The following is a 14,457-nucleotide window of genomic DNA, read 5'->3' on the forward strand; positions in this document are numbered from 1 at the left end:
CCAGAATAACAGATGGACAAAGGAAAACAAATAGACCAACCCTGTATCTTTTCCCCTTTTTATTGAAGAGTCTGAAATGTCGGCTGTGTGAGACTGACTTACTGCCAATTCATTAAATGTAAATTTCTGGCAGATACTCCTCAGATGCTTCCCTAGCTTTTGCATTCCAAACATAGAGAGTCAACATAAGCTGCCCTTAGTTGCCAGCAACGGTATGTGTTCGTTTCCTGCTCTCCTGCAGTATTTTCTGTGCTGCTTGGTATTTCCAAATTTTAAGCATCTCTGACATCCAAGAGTATTAAATTAGTCTTGTACATACTGCCACCTGCTGTGATTAACCAAAACTAGACCGAAAATACTCCATTTAAGTAGATTACAGCTTTTTATCAAGTATCAAGGGGGCCAACATTTGCATTCAGGCATGCTTACCCTAAACTGAAAACTTCTGATGGCTTCAGGCAACGCATACATGCCGTATGTAACTACTAAGGAACTTTTTTATTTAATTACTTCCTTGCGAAGTCACGTATCTTGATGCAAATCGTGCGTAAACCATCCTTCTGGTTCTGTACGGGTGAGTCCACTTTGAACAAGCGCCCATCTGTGCACGGTATCGTACGTACGTACAAACGCACACACAAACGCGCAGGTGGTGTGGCGCAGGGAAGGAGGGGACAGCGTCTGCCCTCGGGTGACTTCCCTTTCACCCACAGCCCCGCCGAGAGCAGAATTTGGCCCCGACGCCCTCGTCATCAAAACTCAGACCCGTGTTCAGGACAGCGTTTCGATTTGCGCACTCCAGCTGGGGCGGCCACGCTGTACGAATCCTTTCATTAGCAGCACAACCGCTTTTTTTGTTTCCCCGCGAAGCAGTCCCGAGTGCTGCAAGTACATTCCGATCACCCGTCCTGCTGGAGGGCTTTCAGCGCAGGCCGTGCCTTCACGCCCCTACGCCCTTCAGCAGAAGCAGCCCAAGGAAGGACGCTCCTGCTACCTGCGTTATCCTTTTGCGCGTGAAAGCTGCGGTTTAAAAATAATATGTGATAGCGGAAGCTGGTACGTTACTAACTGAACCTTTAAACCTCAACCAGCCAGCTTGTCTCTCTGTTTTAGGCGCAAGGAGATTTAAGCGGCAGACCCGTGCTGGGAGCAGGACTGTTCCACGCTTGGGAAAACCCCGCCTTTTAAAAGCGACCATCTCCACCGAGCGGCCGTAAGGCGGCGGGACGGCAAATCCCGCCTTGAGCGCCTGACGGAACGTCTCTGGAGGTCGGAGCCGCTGCGGGGGACGGGACCGGGACAGCCCCGCGGGGACGCTCCGGGTGCCGCAGTCCGTCCCCGGCGAGGCCGGGGGCTCCCACCGCCGGGCCGGCCGGGCCGGGGGATCCCCCTCAGCCGCCGGGGCTCCTCCTCCGCCGCCGCGGCTGCGCGCTGTGGAGCCGGGCGCTTCGCTTCGCCGAGCGGGGCGTCCGCGCCTATGCCGGGCGCCGGGCTGCTCCTCCGCGCCCTGGGCCGCCCCCGCGGCTGGGCGGGCGGCGGGTCCCGCCTGCGGGCAGCTCTGGGGCTGCCGCCGGGGCCGCCGTGCTGCCCCCGCGGGCTGCGCCGGGCGGGTAAGAGCCGGGGCCGGGGTTAGGCCCCCGCCGGGCCTGGCCGTGAGGGCCCGCGGGCGGGGAGGGCCCGGCCGGGGACGGGGAGAGCGAAGCGGCGGTGCCCGCGCTCGGCGCCGCCTCGGCCCGCGGCGTGCGGGTCGGGGGGGGCCTTCGCCGTGCCGGCCCGTGCTGTAGGTGGCCGATAGCGGGGCACCGCGTAACTGAAGGCGAAGTGCGGGCTGCTGGAAGTAAACATGCCGTGTCTTTCCTCAGGTAAACTCCACCGCTGTGCCACGACAGAGGCCTCCCAAGCCACCCTCGCTAGCGTGTCTCCTGTTTTTGCAGTGGTGAGTGCGCGCGGGCCTTTCCAGCAACGGGGGCACCTTGTGCTAGGCGACGGTGCTCTTCCTTTTTTGTTTTGGTTTTGTTTTCTTAAAGCATCATAAGAGCAGATGGATTCGTCTCTCCAAGAACATCCCTAGTTCTAAATCGCTGGTCTAAGGTATCCTGACTTGAGGACCGGTTATGGTACGCAGCGTTCGTCAGGATGTTTTTCTAAGATCCAGCATCTGCTGGAAGTTCTCTTGATTTAATTGTGAAGGCCATTGAACTCTTAGAAGTGCTGCAGTCAGAAGGTTTCTTCAAGCTTGTCAGGGCTTGCTGATGCCTTTTAGAAATATTATTCCTGTGTCTTGGTAGCTGCAATTCCAAGGAAATGTGAGATTTTGGGGAAAAACAAGCTCTCTATATAGTCTTTTTTAAAATGAGTCTGGAAACCATTTGCAAACGGCTTGATGGACGTTATTAGTGCATGTGAGGGAAGGTGAGGTCTCTGTGCTGAGAACAAAAAGCAGTCATTCCGCAACAAGGTGCGTGCAGCCAGGTCCTTGTGGCCACATAACCCCTGTTGCAGCTCTGCTGGAATGTATGCTTAGGTATGTTTAATTCACGCAAGGTGTTTTTAAAGCCAGTAGCATGGAAGTAAGCTACATAGTTCATAAGCAAAACAGCAAACTTTCTGATGAAACCAGACATTGCAGTTTTTCCAATAAAATAATTTTATTGGGAGATACAAGTGTTAATAATCTGAAGGACAAGTGCTAAGACAAGAAGGATTTAGATGCAGGTTACTAGCTGAACAGCATGTTAATGCAATACTTGACATGGGCACGAGGACTAACTACCCAATTTCTGGTACTCTTTAAATTTTATTTGTACATTTTTTCAGATTGCTCCAGAGGAAATAGCAAAATTTGTAGTCCAAAATGTAAGATGCCCTGCTGATTTCTTCTCCCTGGTATCCAGTGATAGGACGCGTGGGAATGGTTCAAAGCTGTGCCAGGGGAGGCTTAGGCTGGACATTCAGAAGCATTTCTTTACCGAGAGGGTGCTCAAACCCTGGAACAGGCTTGCTAGAGAGGTGGGCGATGTCCCATGCCGGACAGTGTTGAAGAGGCATTTGGACAATGTCCTTAATAACATGCTTCAGCTTGTGGTCAGGCAGTGGGACTCAATGGTCATTGTAGGTCCCTTCCAACTGAGATGTTCTGTTCTAGTCTATTCTGTTCTGTTCTATGTCTGATCCTCTGTAAATCACCTCCTTCCCAAGGTTTACATAGGAACACGGTCGTGCAGATGACACTGGTTTTGTTTGGTGTCTATACAAACACAGTGAAATATATGGCAATTTGGTGCAATGTTTTTCTTAATTGGGATGAACTGTGAAGAGAGGGCATGAAGAGTTGCTTTGTCTTCATAATGTATTTTCCATTTGACTTCTAGGCAAGTACCAACAATTTTAGAAGTTGATTTCTTGTTTTATAGTAGTTCTGTGAAACAAATATATTTTTTTTCCACTTCTTTAGATGAAGCTTGACAAAGAGGGAAATACCACCTATTTTGGTGAGTTTCCATTTTAGTTTTGTTCGTTTGTTGCTTGCTTGTTTGTCTTTTTTTCTTGTCCAATACACAAAAGCCCAACTGGGAATCTACATGGGGTAGAAAATTATATTTGGGATACTTCACTGTGTTTATTCGGGATGTTGCAACGTTTCCTCTGTTTTGCTGCCTTCTATGGGTCTTCATATCATCTTTATCGTTACAATTTTTGTGTATTTTAAAGTAATATTTTGAAAATAACTTGTACCACAGGAAGGTCATTTTTACTTTGTCTTTTCCCTTTTCGACCAGCACGCTACTTCCCCTGCCTTGTATTTCCCTTCCTGTAGGATTACATGTGCTTTCTCAAATGAGTCACTTGATTTCTGACATGAAATTAATTGTCATGGCCAACTTTTTCACTTACATCTAGAATTTTTCTCTTTCCACTCAAGATACAGTCTTCTAAATTTCGCAAAAAATAAATTACATTGAGGAATCAATGGGAGGAAAACTGTTTTAAAGATAGCGCAGCTTTTTTTGTTTGTTTTGCGGGACATAGTAACATGCTAAAATGTAATTTGAGAACGTGTATGCTTGTCCCCTAAATGTCTGAATCTAAAAATATTTTTATGATAGAAAAGAAGAAAACAGAATTGTACCAGGAATTGGGTCTTCAAGCTCGAGATCTAAGATTTCAACACCTAATGAGCATTGCAACTAGGAACAACAGGATCATCGTGAGAATGGAGGTAATGGTTTCCCTATAGCTGAGTGTAAACTTGAACTGTGTCTTACCCTTGCACTTTCTTGCACGGTTCTTTTAATACCAGCTTTCTATGACATCCAGTTCAGCAGTAAATGTATCTTTGGAGCTCTACCTAGCAATCAAGAGGTACGGGTTTACTAACAGTACGTATTAATGACCATTTTCCCAGTTAAGCACAAGAGAAACATTACTGACATCGTTATAGAAGTAAAGGCTTACGAGGAGCCTCTTCTCAGTCATACCACCTCTAGCACAGTGCTGTGTCTGAACCATGGGGTTCCCTAGTTTGCAGCTAGCATGAGATTCTGTTATTTTCCTGCCTGAAAAGACATTTGAAGAGTGGCTTTATCAAATGCCCTACAGAGCTACGAGAAATCTTCAAAGAGTTTTTATTCAGACTCCTACATGTACTGTCTTTTTCAGTTCTTGAAGGCTGTCATAACACCAGAGTTTCTTCTGATACTAGATTATCGTAATTTAAATCTGGAACACTGGCTCTTCAATGAACTGGTATCTCAGCTGGCTGGGGAAGGTCAGCTAGTTACATATTCCCTGCCCTTTGAATTCCGAGCCATAGAAGCAATCCTGCAGTACCGGGTGAGCTATCTCATTTTTATTTAAATTGTTTTGGAAGTTGTTGCTTCACAGAAAGGACAGTATGATTTTATTCTTGTGTTAATATTTATATATGCACATTTGTATACGTATTCTGTACTTATTGTAGGAGCTCTTTTTTTTGGTTTTGGCTTTCATTGCTTTAGTTCTTATGGTTTTGTGTGTATGTGTGTTTCCATTCCCTTCCCAAGAAAGTGCTGCATGGATGCGATGGCTTCACCATCATTTGGACAATTAAAAAACAAGTCAGAGTACCTTTCTAGAGACATGCTGTAGCTGAAATGGAACTTGCACAAAAGCGCTGAGGTTTTTGGCCTCTTGGGCAGGAGTCAGATAATGATTTCTAGCTATCCTTAAAAATCTTGCTAATGCTAGCTTGCTAATGCTAATATGACATTTCTAGACAAAGAGTGTTTTAGCTTTATCAGCCTTATTGGTGTGGTTGTCACCGGGTTTCAATTCAGTGCAAATCACTTTTATGAAATACTGTATTTTGCACTGCCTTTATCTTGTAAGTGATATCCCTGTAGCAAGTATTTCCAAGGCATTGGAAAGCAGATTGCGTTAACTGCCTATTACTGTGAATTCTGTGTTCAGAGACAGAAGTCAGTTGCCCAAGTCATTCTAAAGGGATTGCTTTAATTCTTATGAAGGATCATGTTGTTATCTAGATCAGCAAACTGCAGGGGAGACTTAACACTTTGCAGCCTCAGATCCTTGAGACACTGGAAGCTCTAGTGGACCCCAAGCTTTTGTCTGTGGATAGGAGTAAACTACACATTCTCCTGCAAAATGGCAAGAGGTAAATAAGAGTAAGCTGTCAAGAGACTAGAAGATGACCATAGAAAATTGTGCAATGAAATGTTAAAAAAAAAAAAAAAAGGTATCTAATATTAATTTCCTAGAATGCTGGGTTGTGCATCTTACTTGTAAATGTAAAATTTGGTATATGAAATACCTAGTGATATGGGGAAAAACAGAAAAAGGGAAATGCATTCCGAGTTGTCAGAAATACAGTCGAGCTTCTTAAATAGCATCTGACAGAACAAAATAATACCTAAGAGAACAAAATAACATCATGAAAATGTTCCCCGTAATGTAAAACAAGATTAGCCTTTGGATCTATGCTTTAAGGTTACTGGTACTAATACGTCGGTAACTTCATGTATTAGGCTCTCTGATATGACTGTAAATATGCACTCGCTACATGCTCACAGAGTGCTGTTTTTTTCTGACTCGCAAATATATCCAGAAAACACATCTGCATCCCTTTTAGTGTGTGTCTGTAGCTCGCTGGTCCCCAGGGAGATCACTGCCACTGCTAAGTGTGTGGCCTGTAGAGAATTTTTTGAAGGAGCTCATAGAACCTGGCAAGGAAGTCTTCCCTGGCCACTCTGTCTGGTGAGGGTGCTGGCTGGCAAACTTACTTAGAGATTACCTTTGTGCACTGGTGCCTAGTGGGCATTACTTGACCTTTTGCCTGTTCTTTCTTCAGCTTGTCAGAACTGGAAACAGATCTTAAAGTTTTCAAAGAAACAATTCTGGAGATCTTAGATGAAGAAGAATTAATAGAAGAGCTCTGTCTATCTAAATGGACTGATCCACAAGTATTGTATGTATGTTTTGAAACCACATACTTTTTTTAACTGTGTTTTTTCTGAGGAGAACTTGAATACTAAACTGGGTGTTTCCTGCCAAAAAAAAACAGAAAGAAAAAGACCTTCTAATTTTTTAAAGCCCTAATGCTTGCAGCTTTAGAAATCATTGTATTTGCCGTTTTGGAGAGGGACTCCATTAGCGCTAGTCACACTAAGCAGTTTCAAATACTTCTTGGCATAACAGGCCCACTCATCTAGTATGTAACGGGATGGGAACAGGATGGCAGGAGGAGAAAAAGCCAATGTTATTGGGAGACTTTTCCTCATTTTCACCAAAAGAACCAGAGAGGCATGTTTTAAAGCTTGTCTTGAATAGGTCAGACACCACACTTATTTTGTTAGAACTGTTCTGAACACCTTGCTTCTAGCTTTTTGCTCAGCAGCAGAACCTGAAGGAAAGAGGCCCTGGAGCAATCTGGTTGTGCACCCGAAGAGCAGCATTTCAGGAAAAATGTACATCCAGAAATAGTCCTATTGCACTCTCAAATTCTGGTGAAAGACGGCACACAGCAGCAGCAGCAGCAGCAGCATCGATTGCTTTAAGAAAAACCAAACAGCAAAAATATAATGTATATGAGATCCCAGTATGTTCTGGGCTGAACTGTATTTAAATCTTGGGTATACAGACATGTTTTATGTTTAAGCAGATAACAGAAACTAGCTTTCAGGGTCCTTTTCAAAGTTGCTGAATAATACTTTTGCCTAACCACGTTGCATGTGGATATTAATATGATTCACACAGTAACTTGGATTTGAGATCAGGAGATAGTTCCTTGCCCTGCAGAACTTAGTCTAAATGTGCAGCAGAAACTCAGTATTCCAGAAGTGGGATGCGGTTTGCATTTCTAACGCATCTGCTGGAGCAGTATCGGGAGGGCTCTGAATTCCAGGCTGCTCCTGAGCCAGCAGCCGGTCTTCATCCTGGTTTTGCTCACAACCTTTCTTTGGACTTAGCACAAGCTGCTGGCAAATCTCTTCTTGCCTCATGGTGGACAATGTGTAGGGAACATCGAGGAAAGGTACCAAGGACAGCTTACACTCTCATGTCAGGAGAAGCCTGAAGTCATCCCTTCTTTCAGAAGGGTAGGAGAGGTGGTGGGAGGTTGGGTAAAGAGTGCTAGAGCCCTGCTGCAGGATGCAGTGAGGCAGCCCGTGCACGAGGCACACCAGGAAACGTTAGCCACGACAGCAGGCAGGCTGGCAGTGTGGGGAACAGCTCCTTTGGCTCCAGGATTGATGCAGGTGATGTGTGGTATTTGATCGGCTCAAGAAGCTTGAGAAGGTGTGGAGGAACCCAGTTAGGCATATAGGTACCATCAGAGGTCATTTGCAGCAGGAATGGTGAGCCGAGTGCAGAAGGACGAGGCAGACATCGTATCTTTGTGCAAAGGGATGGCAGACTCTCGAAGACTCGTGAGACAAATGGAGGCTAGTTAATGAAAGCAAATCAGGTGGCAGTTATTTTCAAGTCTGTATGCCTGTTGTTTCCCTTTGTATATCCACAGAGGAGCCGATGTAAAGATACTCATCAAATAAGACCTTGAGCTGAATCCATAATGCAGCAGATAGTGCTCTAAGGCTTTCAAGCCTGCAACTCCTCATCTGCATGCAGTAAAAACCTCAAGGTCTGAAGGGCTTTAAAAACAGCCTAGCTAACTCAAAGTTTCTGCCCCATAAGAGAGAAACTAGCAGCTCTGTTAAAGGTCCTCAGGGAGCTTACATGGGATGATTCTTAAGACATATCACTTATTTTCTTGCAAAACCATTTCAGAGGTTCCTTTAACAGTCAGCGATGCCAGGAGGAGATTCTTTGAAAAGTTTAGTCTCTCTAGAGAAATCAGGTCATACCACAAAAGAAAAAATGATGGAAGAATCTTCCTGGCTTTGCTGCTAGTTTCCAAGCTCTTGTGGATCTCGGGTGCCTCAGCTTTCATCTACACAGTGAACAATCCAGTACACCATCAGAAACATACATACCTGTTTCGGAGAATGCTGCTGCGCCAGCAGTCGGACCATGAAGTAAGATGAAGACAGACTTCACTTGGGAGAGCAGCATCTTCCATTTGATGCTCACTCTTTGGCTGATTCATGGTCCCAAAACGTTTTGAAGTAATTACTGTGTATAGCTGAAATGCCTTACAATTGAACTATTTTAATATACACCTAAAACATCTCCCTCACTGTGTAATTGTTCGTGTGTTGACTTTTGGTTATGTTTTATTCTTGGGAGTTTTTGACTGCACTGTTACCAGCTTCCACCACTTGAGGGCAGCAAGAAATTAAGCATCTCCTTTCAAAATTGTCAGCAGTGTGTAATAACTTAATATAAACTTTTATAGTAATATAAGCTTTATAAATAATATAGAATTTATATAACTTTATAAATTTTTAATATCTGAAAAAGTAAGATTTGTGGTGTTGTGCATGCCTTGAGCACATCAAATGCTAACTGCTCTACTCAAAATAATTGACGGCCTATGCTGATCAGCTGATAGATATAAAAATAAACCTTTTATTTTAAGCTGTTGGTATTGATGGAAGTTCCTCACTGAAGAGATTAGATTTTGAGATCTAGTGTCTAACAGCACTCTTGTTGGCTGTTCCCCACAACTCTTACGTGCTTTGTCTTAACACATCAACAATACACTTCTATACAGTATGTAGCTAACCGGAAAAATACAAATTGTTGCTCACAGTGAGGAGAGTACATCTGGGATTGACCATGCAGAGGAAATGGAGCTGCTGCTGGAGAACTATTACAGACAAGCAGAAGATCTTGCAAATGAAGCTCGTGAACTCAGAGTATTGATTGACGACTCAGAAAGCATAATCTTTATCAACCTGGACAGGTTAGCTATCCTATCTGTTGGGCTGCCAAAAGCTGAGCAGAATTTAATGCTGCCTAGTCTTTCTCAAATCTGCCTACAAGGAAAGTTGGGGACTTCCATCTTTGTGAGGGTTTGAATGGACTTCTTTGCAGTCACAGCACAAGAAGCTGCATTGTGCTTTTCTTATCAGTGAACTGAATAAAGCAAAGCAACAAGACAACCTAATTAGTATATGTAAAAACCTCTCTAGCTAGGCATCAGTTTTCCCTAGCAGGAGAAACCAAGCTTCTCCTAGATCCTTCTGGGGAGCTACTCACTAAAGGAAAGGTCTGCAAATTTAGGGGCAAAATAAAATTCTCAGGAAAGTTTATTCTTAATTCACCCAAACTGAATTATTTAAGAGTCTGGCTAGACTACTCGGGTGTTCAGTGCAAGTTGCATTATCACTCTATGGAGTGATAGAAGAATGATTAACTTTGGAGTGAGTATTTTCTCTCTCTGTATGCTACAGTTTTCACTACTAGTTAGCTTTCTTACTGAAAAATAATTGTAGCTTGCATTTGCAAGCACATGCTACTCTGTCTTTGAGGTCAGTGTTTAATATGCTTTCCCCTCTTTACGGGGGAGTTATCTGTAGAAGCAATTGGTGGATGCTGCATCAGGAAACCACGGAAATCCTTTTGGAGAAGACCTGAATATGGAATTCTCCAAAACAGGCTAAAGTTTATAGTCTGCAGCATTTACTGACTCTACTTCTTTGTAAGTATATTCATTTGTAAGGTAACAGTAAATTTTTGTTTCTTGTGAATACGGACATATAAATTCCAGCCAGTTAGCGGTGAGAGAACACAAATTTCAGTGGAATTTACTGTTACTTTGTGTATATACACCTCTAAGAAGTGAGCGATGCTGGAAAGTCTGATGATGATTAAGCAGAACCTGCTACCTTAGAGGTATCCTGATGCAGCAATTTCTAAATGATAGCCTCTTTACAGTGTTGTTCATTGCGATGTTCATGTTCGTGTTGTTCATGACCTTTGTCACTGGGTTGCCTAATTCCAGCATGACTTCCTCTATTTTACTATTTGGTTTTAGTGCATGCTGTATGGAATTTGAGAATTTAGGCAGCAAATCAATTTTTGGGTTCCCCTTACAGATGTTTCTCCCTTCTTTAGCCACCGTAATGTGATGATGAGACTGAACTTGCAGCTGACTATGGGGACTTTCTCTCTGTCTCTCTTTGGACTCATAGGCGTTGCATTTGGTATGAACTTGGAGTCATCCCTTGAAGAGGTAAGGAGCGAGTGCTGCTTTTATCAGTGACATAAAACATGGGTCCTACTCTTACAGTGCATTTTATATTCAGTACTACCTCATTTTTCCCATAGGTGAAGCTCCAGATGTATATTAGTGTGTGAACATAATTTAGTCCAGTGATTCATGTGTTCATGCAGTCACTTTTTTGTAAGCAAATTACCGTATGGCTAACTGCACAGTATCGCAGCCTTTTTTCTATGTAATGTCCATGGAAAAGAAACAGGAAGACAAATTTATGGTTGTATAAGGACTGACTGTAAAGCAGTATTAAGGTTTCTTTAATGATCTTTTATTCTTCTGAAAAGATGAGCTTTGTCTTCCAGATACAAGGGTATCTGGCAAGCAGCCAGGGCATTTCCAGCACACCAGAGGAAATACTCTACTGTCAATTACATGTTTCTACCTAGACTGGGGTGGTGTGTGTGTGTACAAATTTACAATTGCACCAGCTGTCTTTAAAACAAACAAACAAAAAAACAACAAAGCAAAGACTTCTCCCTTTCCAAATCCATTAAATAGAAGGGCTGAATTTTCAAACTTCCCAATGAAGGAAGGAAAACTGCATGGGACAGTAACAGAATACACTAGGGCGATTCCTAAATAAAATGCTTTCCTATGAAACAGCCCTTTTCCCAAGGTGGGGCTTGGTTGTTGATGGTAGAGAGTTTACCACTTCCTCCCATAAAGGAGGAGAACACTGCTGGAGAGTGAGAGATTATCTTTGGTAATCCCTTTTCTGAAGAGAGAGTTGCATGACTAATGGGAATGTTCTGTCGGTAGGACCCCAGAATATTTTGGCTGGTGACAGGGATTATGTTTCTGGGAAGTGGTCTGATATGGCGGCGCTTGCTTTCCTTCCTTGGGCGGCACCTAGAACCTCCACTACCTCCGCACGTATGTATGGCTGGCTAGGGTTTCTGCTTCAGACTCTGCATCTACAGTCCGCTTCTGAAGCGGGAAATAAGCTGTTGTAGAGGTGCGGGCCACAGAGCACGGGGGAATTCAGCTCAGTGTCTGCTCCTTGACAAAGGAAAAGGTTCTCCCTAGCTGGACTGAATGAGGTGGGAAGCCCCAGCACTGGGAGAGATACACTTGAGCAGTAAGATACTGCTCGCTGTTGCCAGAAGTGAAGCTGCAGGCTGTTCTTTGAGACATACTGTATGTACTTTCACCTGGCAGCCCAAGAGAAGCTGAGGCTAGTCACAGAAGCAGCCCTAATTTGCCTTCTTGGCTGCCGCAGCAGTCTGTTCATAGTGAGGGACGTAACGCCTGCTGCCATCCTCCTCCCATCCACATACTGACTCTGGATCTGTAGTCCCTGTCTTGTAAAAGAGAAGGTAAAGATAAAAGGACGGTGAGGACAGGTACTGGCTATAACATCTCTCTGGAGAACAATGCCATGGTTGTGATGTGCTGACTCCCAGTCTGAAGTTTGTAATAGCTCCTCGTGTGCGCACCAGCTATCTTTGCCATTGATGCTGATGGCATCAGAGAGTCCTGTTGTACTAAGCTGCATGAAGAGTTCCAAGGAGACCGTCTTCAGATTAGCAAGATTTTGTATGGGTCGTTTTCCCTGTTGACTATGCTTCCCTGGCAAAACTTGTGGGACTGTATCGTCTCCCTCTATTTTGCACTCCAGTACTTGTAACAGGGAGGTAGCAGTGGATTCAAAAGTTAAGTTGCCACAAGTGACGAAAGAAAGTCAGACCCAGATAAACTCCCCTTCTTCCCTCCCCTCCCTTGCAGTTAAGAGGCAGATGGAAGGATTGGGGAGGGAGAAGCCAGAGTCTGTTCTGAAAATAAGAGGAGAAAAATCAGGGTTCAGGCCTCTGTGAAGCTTTATTTCCTTCTGCTGCATATAGAGCAGCTTCTAATGTAATGACAGGCTATTTTGTATCTTGCCTAGGTTCCTGCAGTTTTGAAAAAATCCCAACCAGCAGCTGGAAGAGTGGAGATAAAGAACAACCTTAAAGCAGAAACATTTGGGCTGAGCAGAAGCACATTAACAAACCAATAGGAACAGCAGGAATGAAGAGACTCTTACTGTTACAGGGTGCACTTTGGACACTTTCCTTGCATTTGTTCTTCCTTACTGAAAACTGCAAGAATTTCTAAACTTGCTTATTTAATATATATTTTGTGCCAAAAACCTATAGTGAGATTTTAATGCTCACACACAAAAGGAGAGAAACGCAAGGGAAAACAGTGACATGCTTTCTGGAGTAGTCTCACCTCCATCCCATGTATGTTCCATTAGTTTTCGGTATCGCGTACATGTACTTATTTTTCGGGCATTCTCATTTTAAGTGTTTCTGTCAAATACTTCTTTGCGTAATGGCCTTTCTTAAAGAGAACAGTATTTTCAGCTTAAAGGGTGACAGCAGTCAACATTCATCAATAATTCTGGTTCTGAGTTGCATATTTAGGAATCTGACTTCAAATGTCAAAGAAAAATCCACCCCAAAGTGGCCTTTTTAATGGATTTTTTTTAAGGGCCTATTTAATTGCAGAGAACAGATTTTCCAAACCAAAAAGCATACCTGCATCTCTTGTGAAGCATCCATCACCTCTAAACTGGCAGTAACCAGAAATCATAGTTTCCCTTATTTTAAGCAAGCAGTAACAGGCTTTGAAATGTAGCTACTTATCTTGGGTATTCCTTAACAATTAATTTAGGCCCAAAATGTTTGCAGTTTTAGTAGCAGGGAAAGCAGACCTATTGGCAGTGCACACTTGTGCTTGCCATCTGCCACTCCTTGAACACACATTGATACAGCTGCAGTTTAACAACTCCTCATGTTGTCATAAGGCCTGATTCAAATGCTGGTAAAAATCAGCAGACCAGTTGTTGGTTTCCCTTAAGCTGGGCTCTGCTTTCTCTCTCTTCACTCCAAGAAGACAAGACAAAGCATGGACTAGCCTGCACCACAGTTGAGTAGCTGGGTTAGTAAAGGGTGTGGAAGCCTGATGTCCTGTGATGGACTGAAGGAGGGAGGAAAAATTCTTATGCCTGCTATTTATGTTTTTTCTTAGGACTTGTCTCTGAACTCTGAGGGTGTAGTTCTCCACTGGTTTCTCTTGGTCTCTAGAGGGAGCATGAAATCCTTCTAAATCAGGTCACAAACTGTCCGTTTCTTGTTTGGGTTTTTTTAACATCTCTGTAACATACAGTGAGTAGCTCCTTAGGTGCCACCAGGTAAATCACTGTACTAGTAGGCGTTGAAAAGACAGTAACTGTAGCTGTGAACATTTTTACTCAGGACTAACGAGTCAAAAATGGAAATAAAAAGGTACATAAATTAAAATTATGCAGGCCTGTGATCCTAATTTGGTTAAAATCAGTTGTGTGTAATTACTTTCAAAAGTACTTTCAAAAATTGTTCTGTATGTGACTTCATATATAAAAGGTATGAGAAGGTGAGAAAGTTCACGGGGTTTGTAATGTTCTTGAGTTTTTTAGCTGTATTTTTTTTCAGCCTTTTTGCTTAGCAGGTAGAGATGTAAAAAACCTCTAAACTGAGCAATCCAGTGGAAAAAACAATGGCTCACATACCTTGGCTGATAAACCCCAGGAAAGCCCAGTGCGTGAAGGGATATAGATGCTGATGTTTTCAACCAAGCTGCAGTTGCATTAGGCCAGGACTGAAATGTGTTGGTGCAGCTGTTTGGAAAGCTTTCACGTAAGCTTTCCAAGCTCTGTCTTTTGTGCAGAGAGGCTTCTCTGAACCATGTTGATTCCTCCTCCTGTACGTAACTGACTTAAAGCACAATAAAAGCACTGAGAGAAAGACACATCTTTTACA

The 14,457-nt window shown here is 43.5% G+C and overlaps 1 protein-coding gene across 1 annotated transcript; it reads left to right on the forward strand.

Annotated features, from left to right (window-relative positions):
• The first annotated feature begins 1,421 nt into the window (after positions 1–1,421).
• On the forward strand, positions 1,422–14,446 carry MRS2 (magnesium transporter MRS2). The gene is made up of 11 exons (XM_030042025.2): positions 1,422–1,610; positions 1,863–1,936; positions 3,455–3,491; positions 4,107–4,219; positions 4,660–4,833; positions 5,523–5,653; positions 6,347–6,463; positions 9,206–9,358; positions 10,513–10,630; positions 11,435–11,548; positions 12,561–14,446. Exons 1-11 carry the CDS (start codon positions 1,478–1,480, stop codon positions 12,669–12,671), a joined length of 1,275 nt encoding a protein of 424 aa, XP_029897885.1. The 5' UTR covers positions 1,422–1,477; the 3' UTR covers positions 12,672–14,446.
• The last annotated feature ends 11 nt before the right edge of the window (positions 14,447–14,457 follow it).

This window comes from Aquila chrysaetos, chromosome 18, assembly GCF_900496995.4.
Source record: "Aquila chrysaetos chrysaetos chromosome 18, bAquChr1.4, whole genome shotgun sequence".
Lineage (NCBI taxonomy): Eukaryota > Metazoa > Chordata > Aves > Accipitriformes > Accipitridae > Aquila > Aquila chrysaetos.

What these genes read in the sequence shown, in the direction of transcription:
- MRS2 (XM_030042025.2), top strand. Translation starts at nt 1,478, where the DNA reads ATGCCGGGCGCCGGGCTGCTCCTCCGCGCCCTGGGCCGCCCCCGCGGC. An exon ending in GGGAAATACCACCTATTTTG is followed by an intron (nt 3,492 to 4,106) that starts GTGAGTTTCCAT and finishes TTTTTATGATAG; the next exon opens with AAAAGAAGAAAACAGAATTG. An exon ending in TGGACTGATCCACAAGTATT is followed by an intron (nt 6,464 to 9,205) that starts GTATGTATGTTT and finishes TGTTGCTCACAG; the next exon opens with TGAGGAGAGTACATCTGGGA.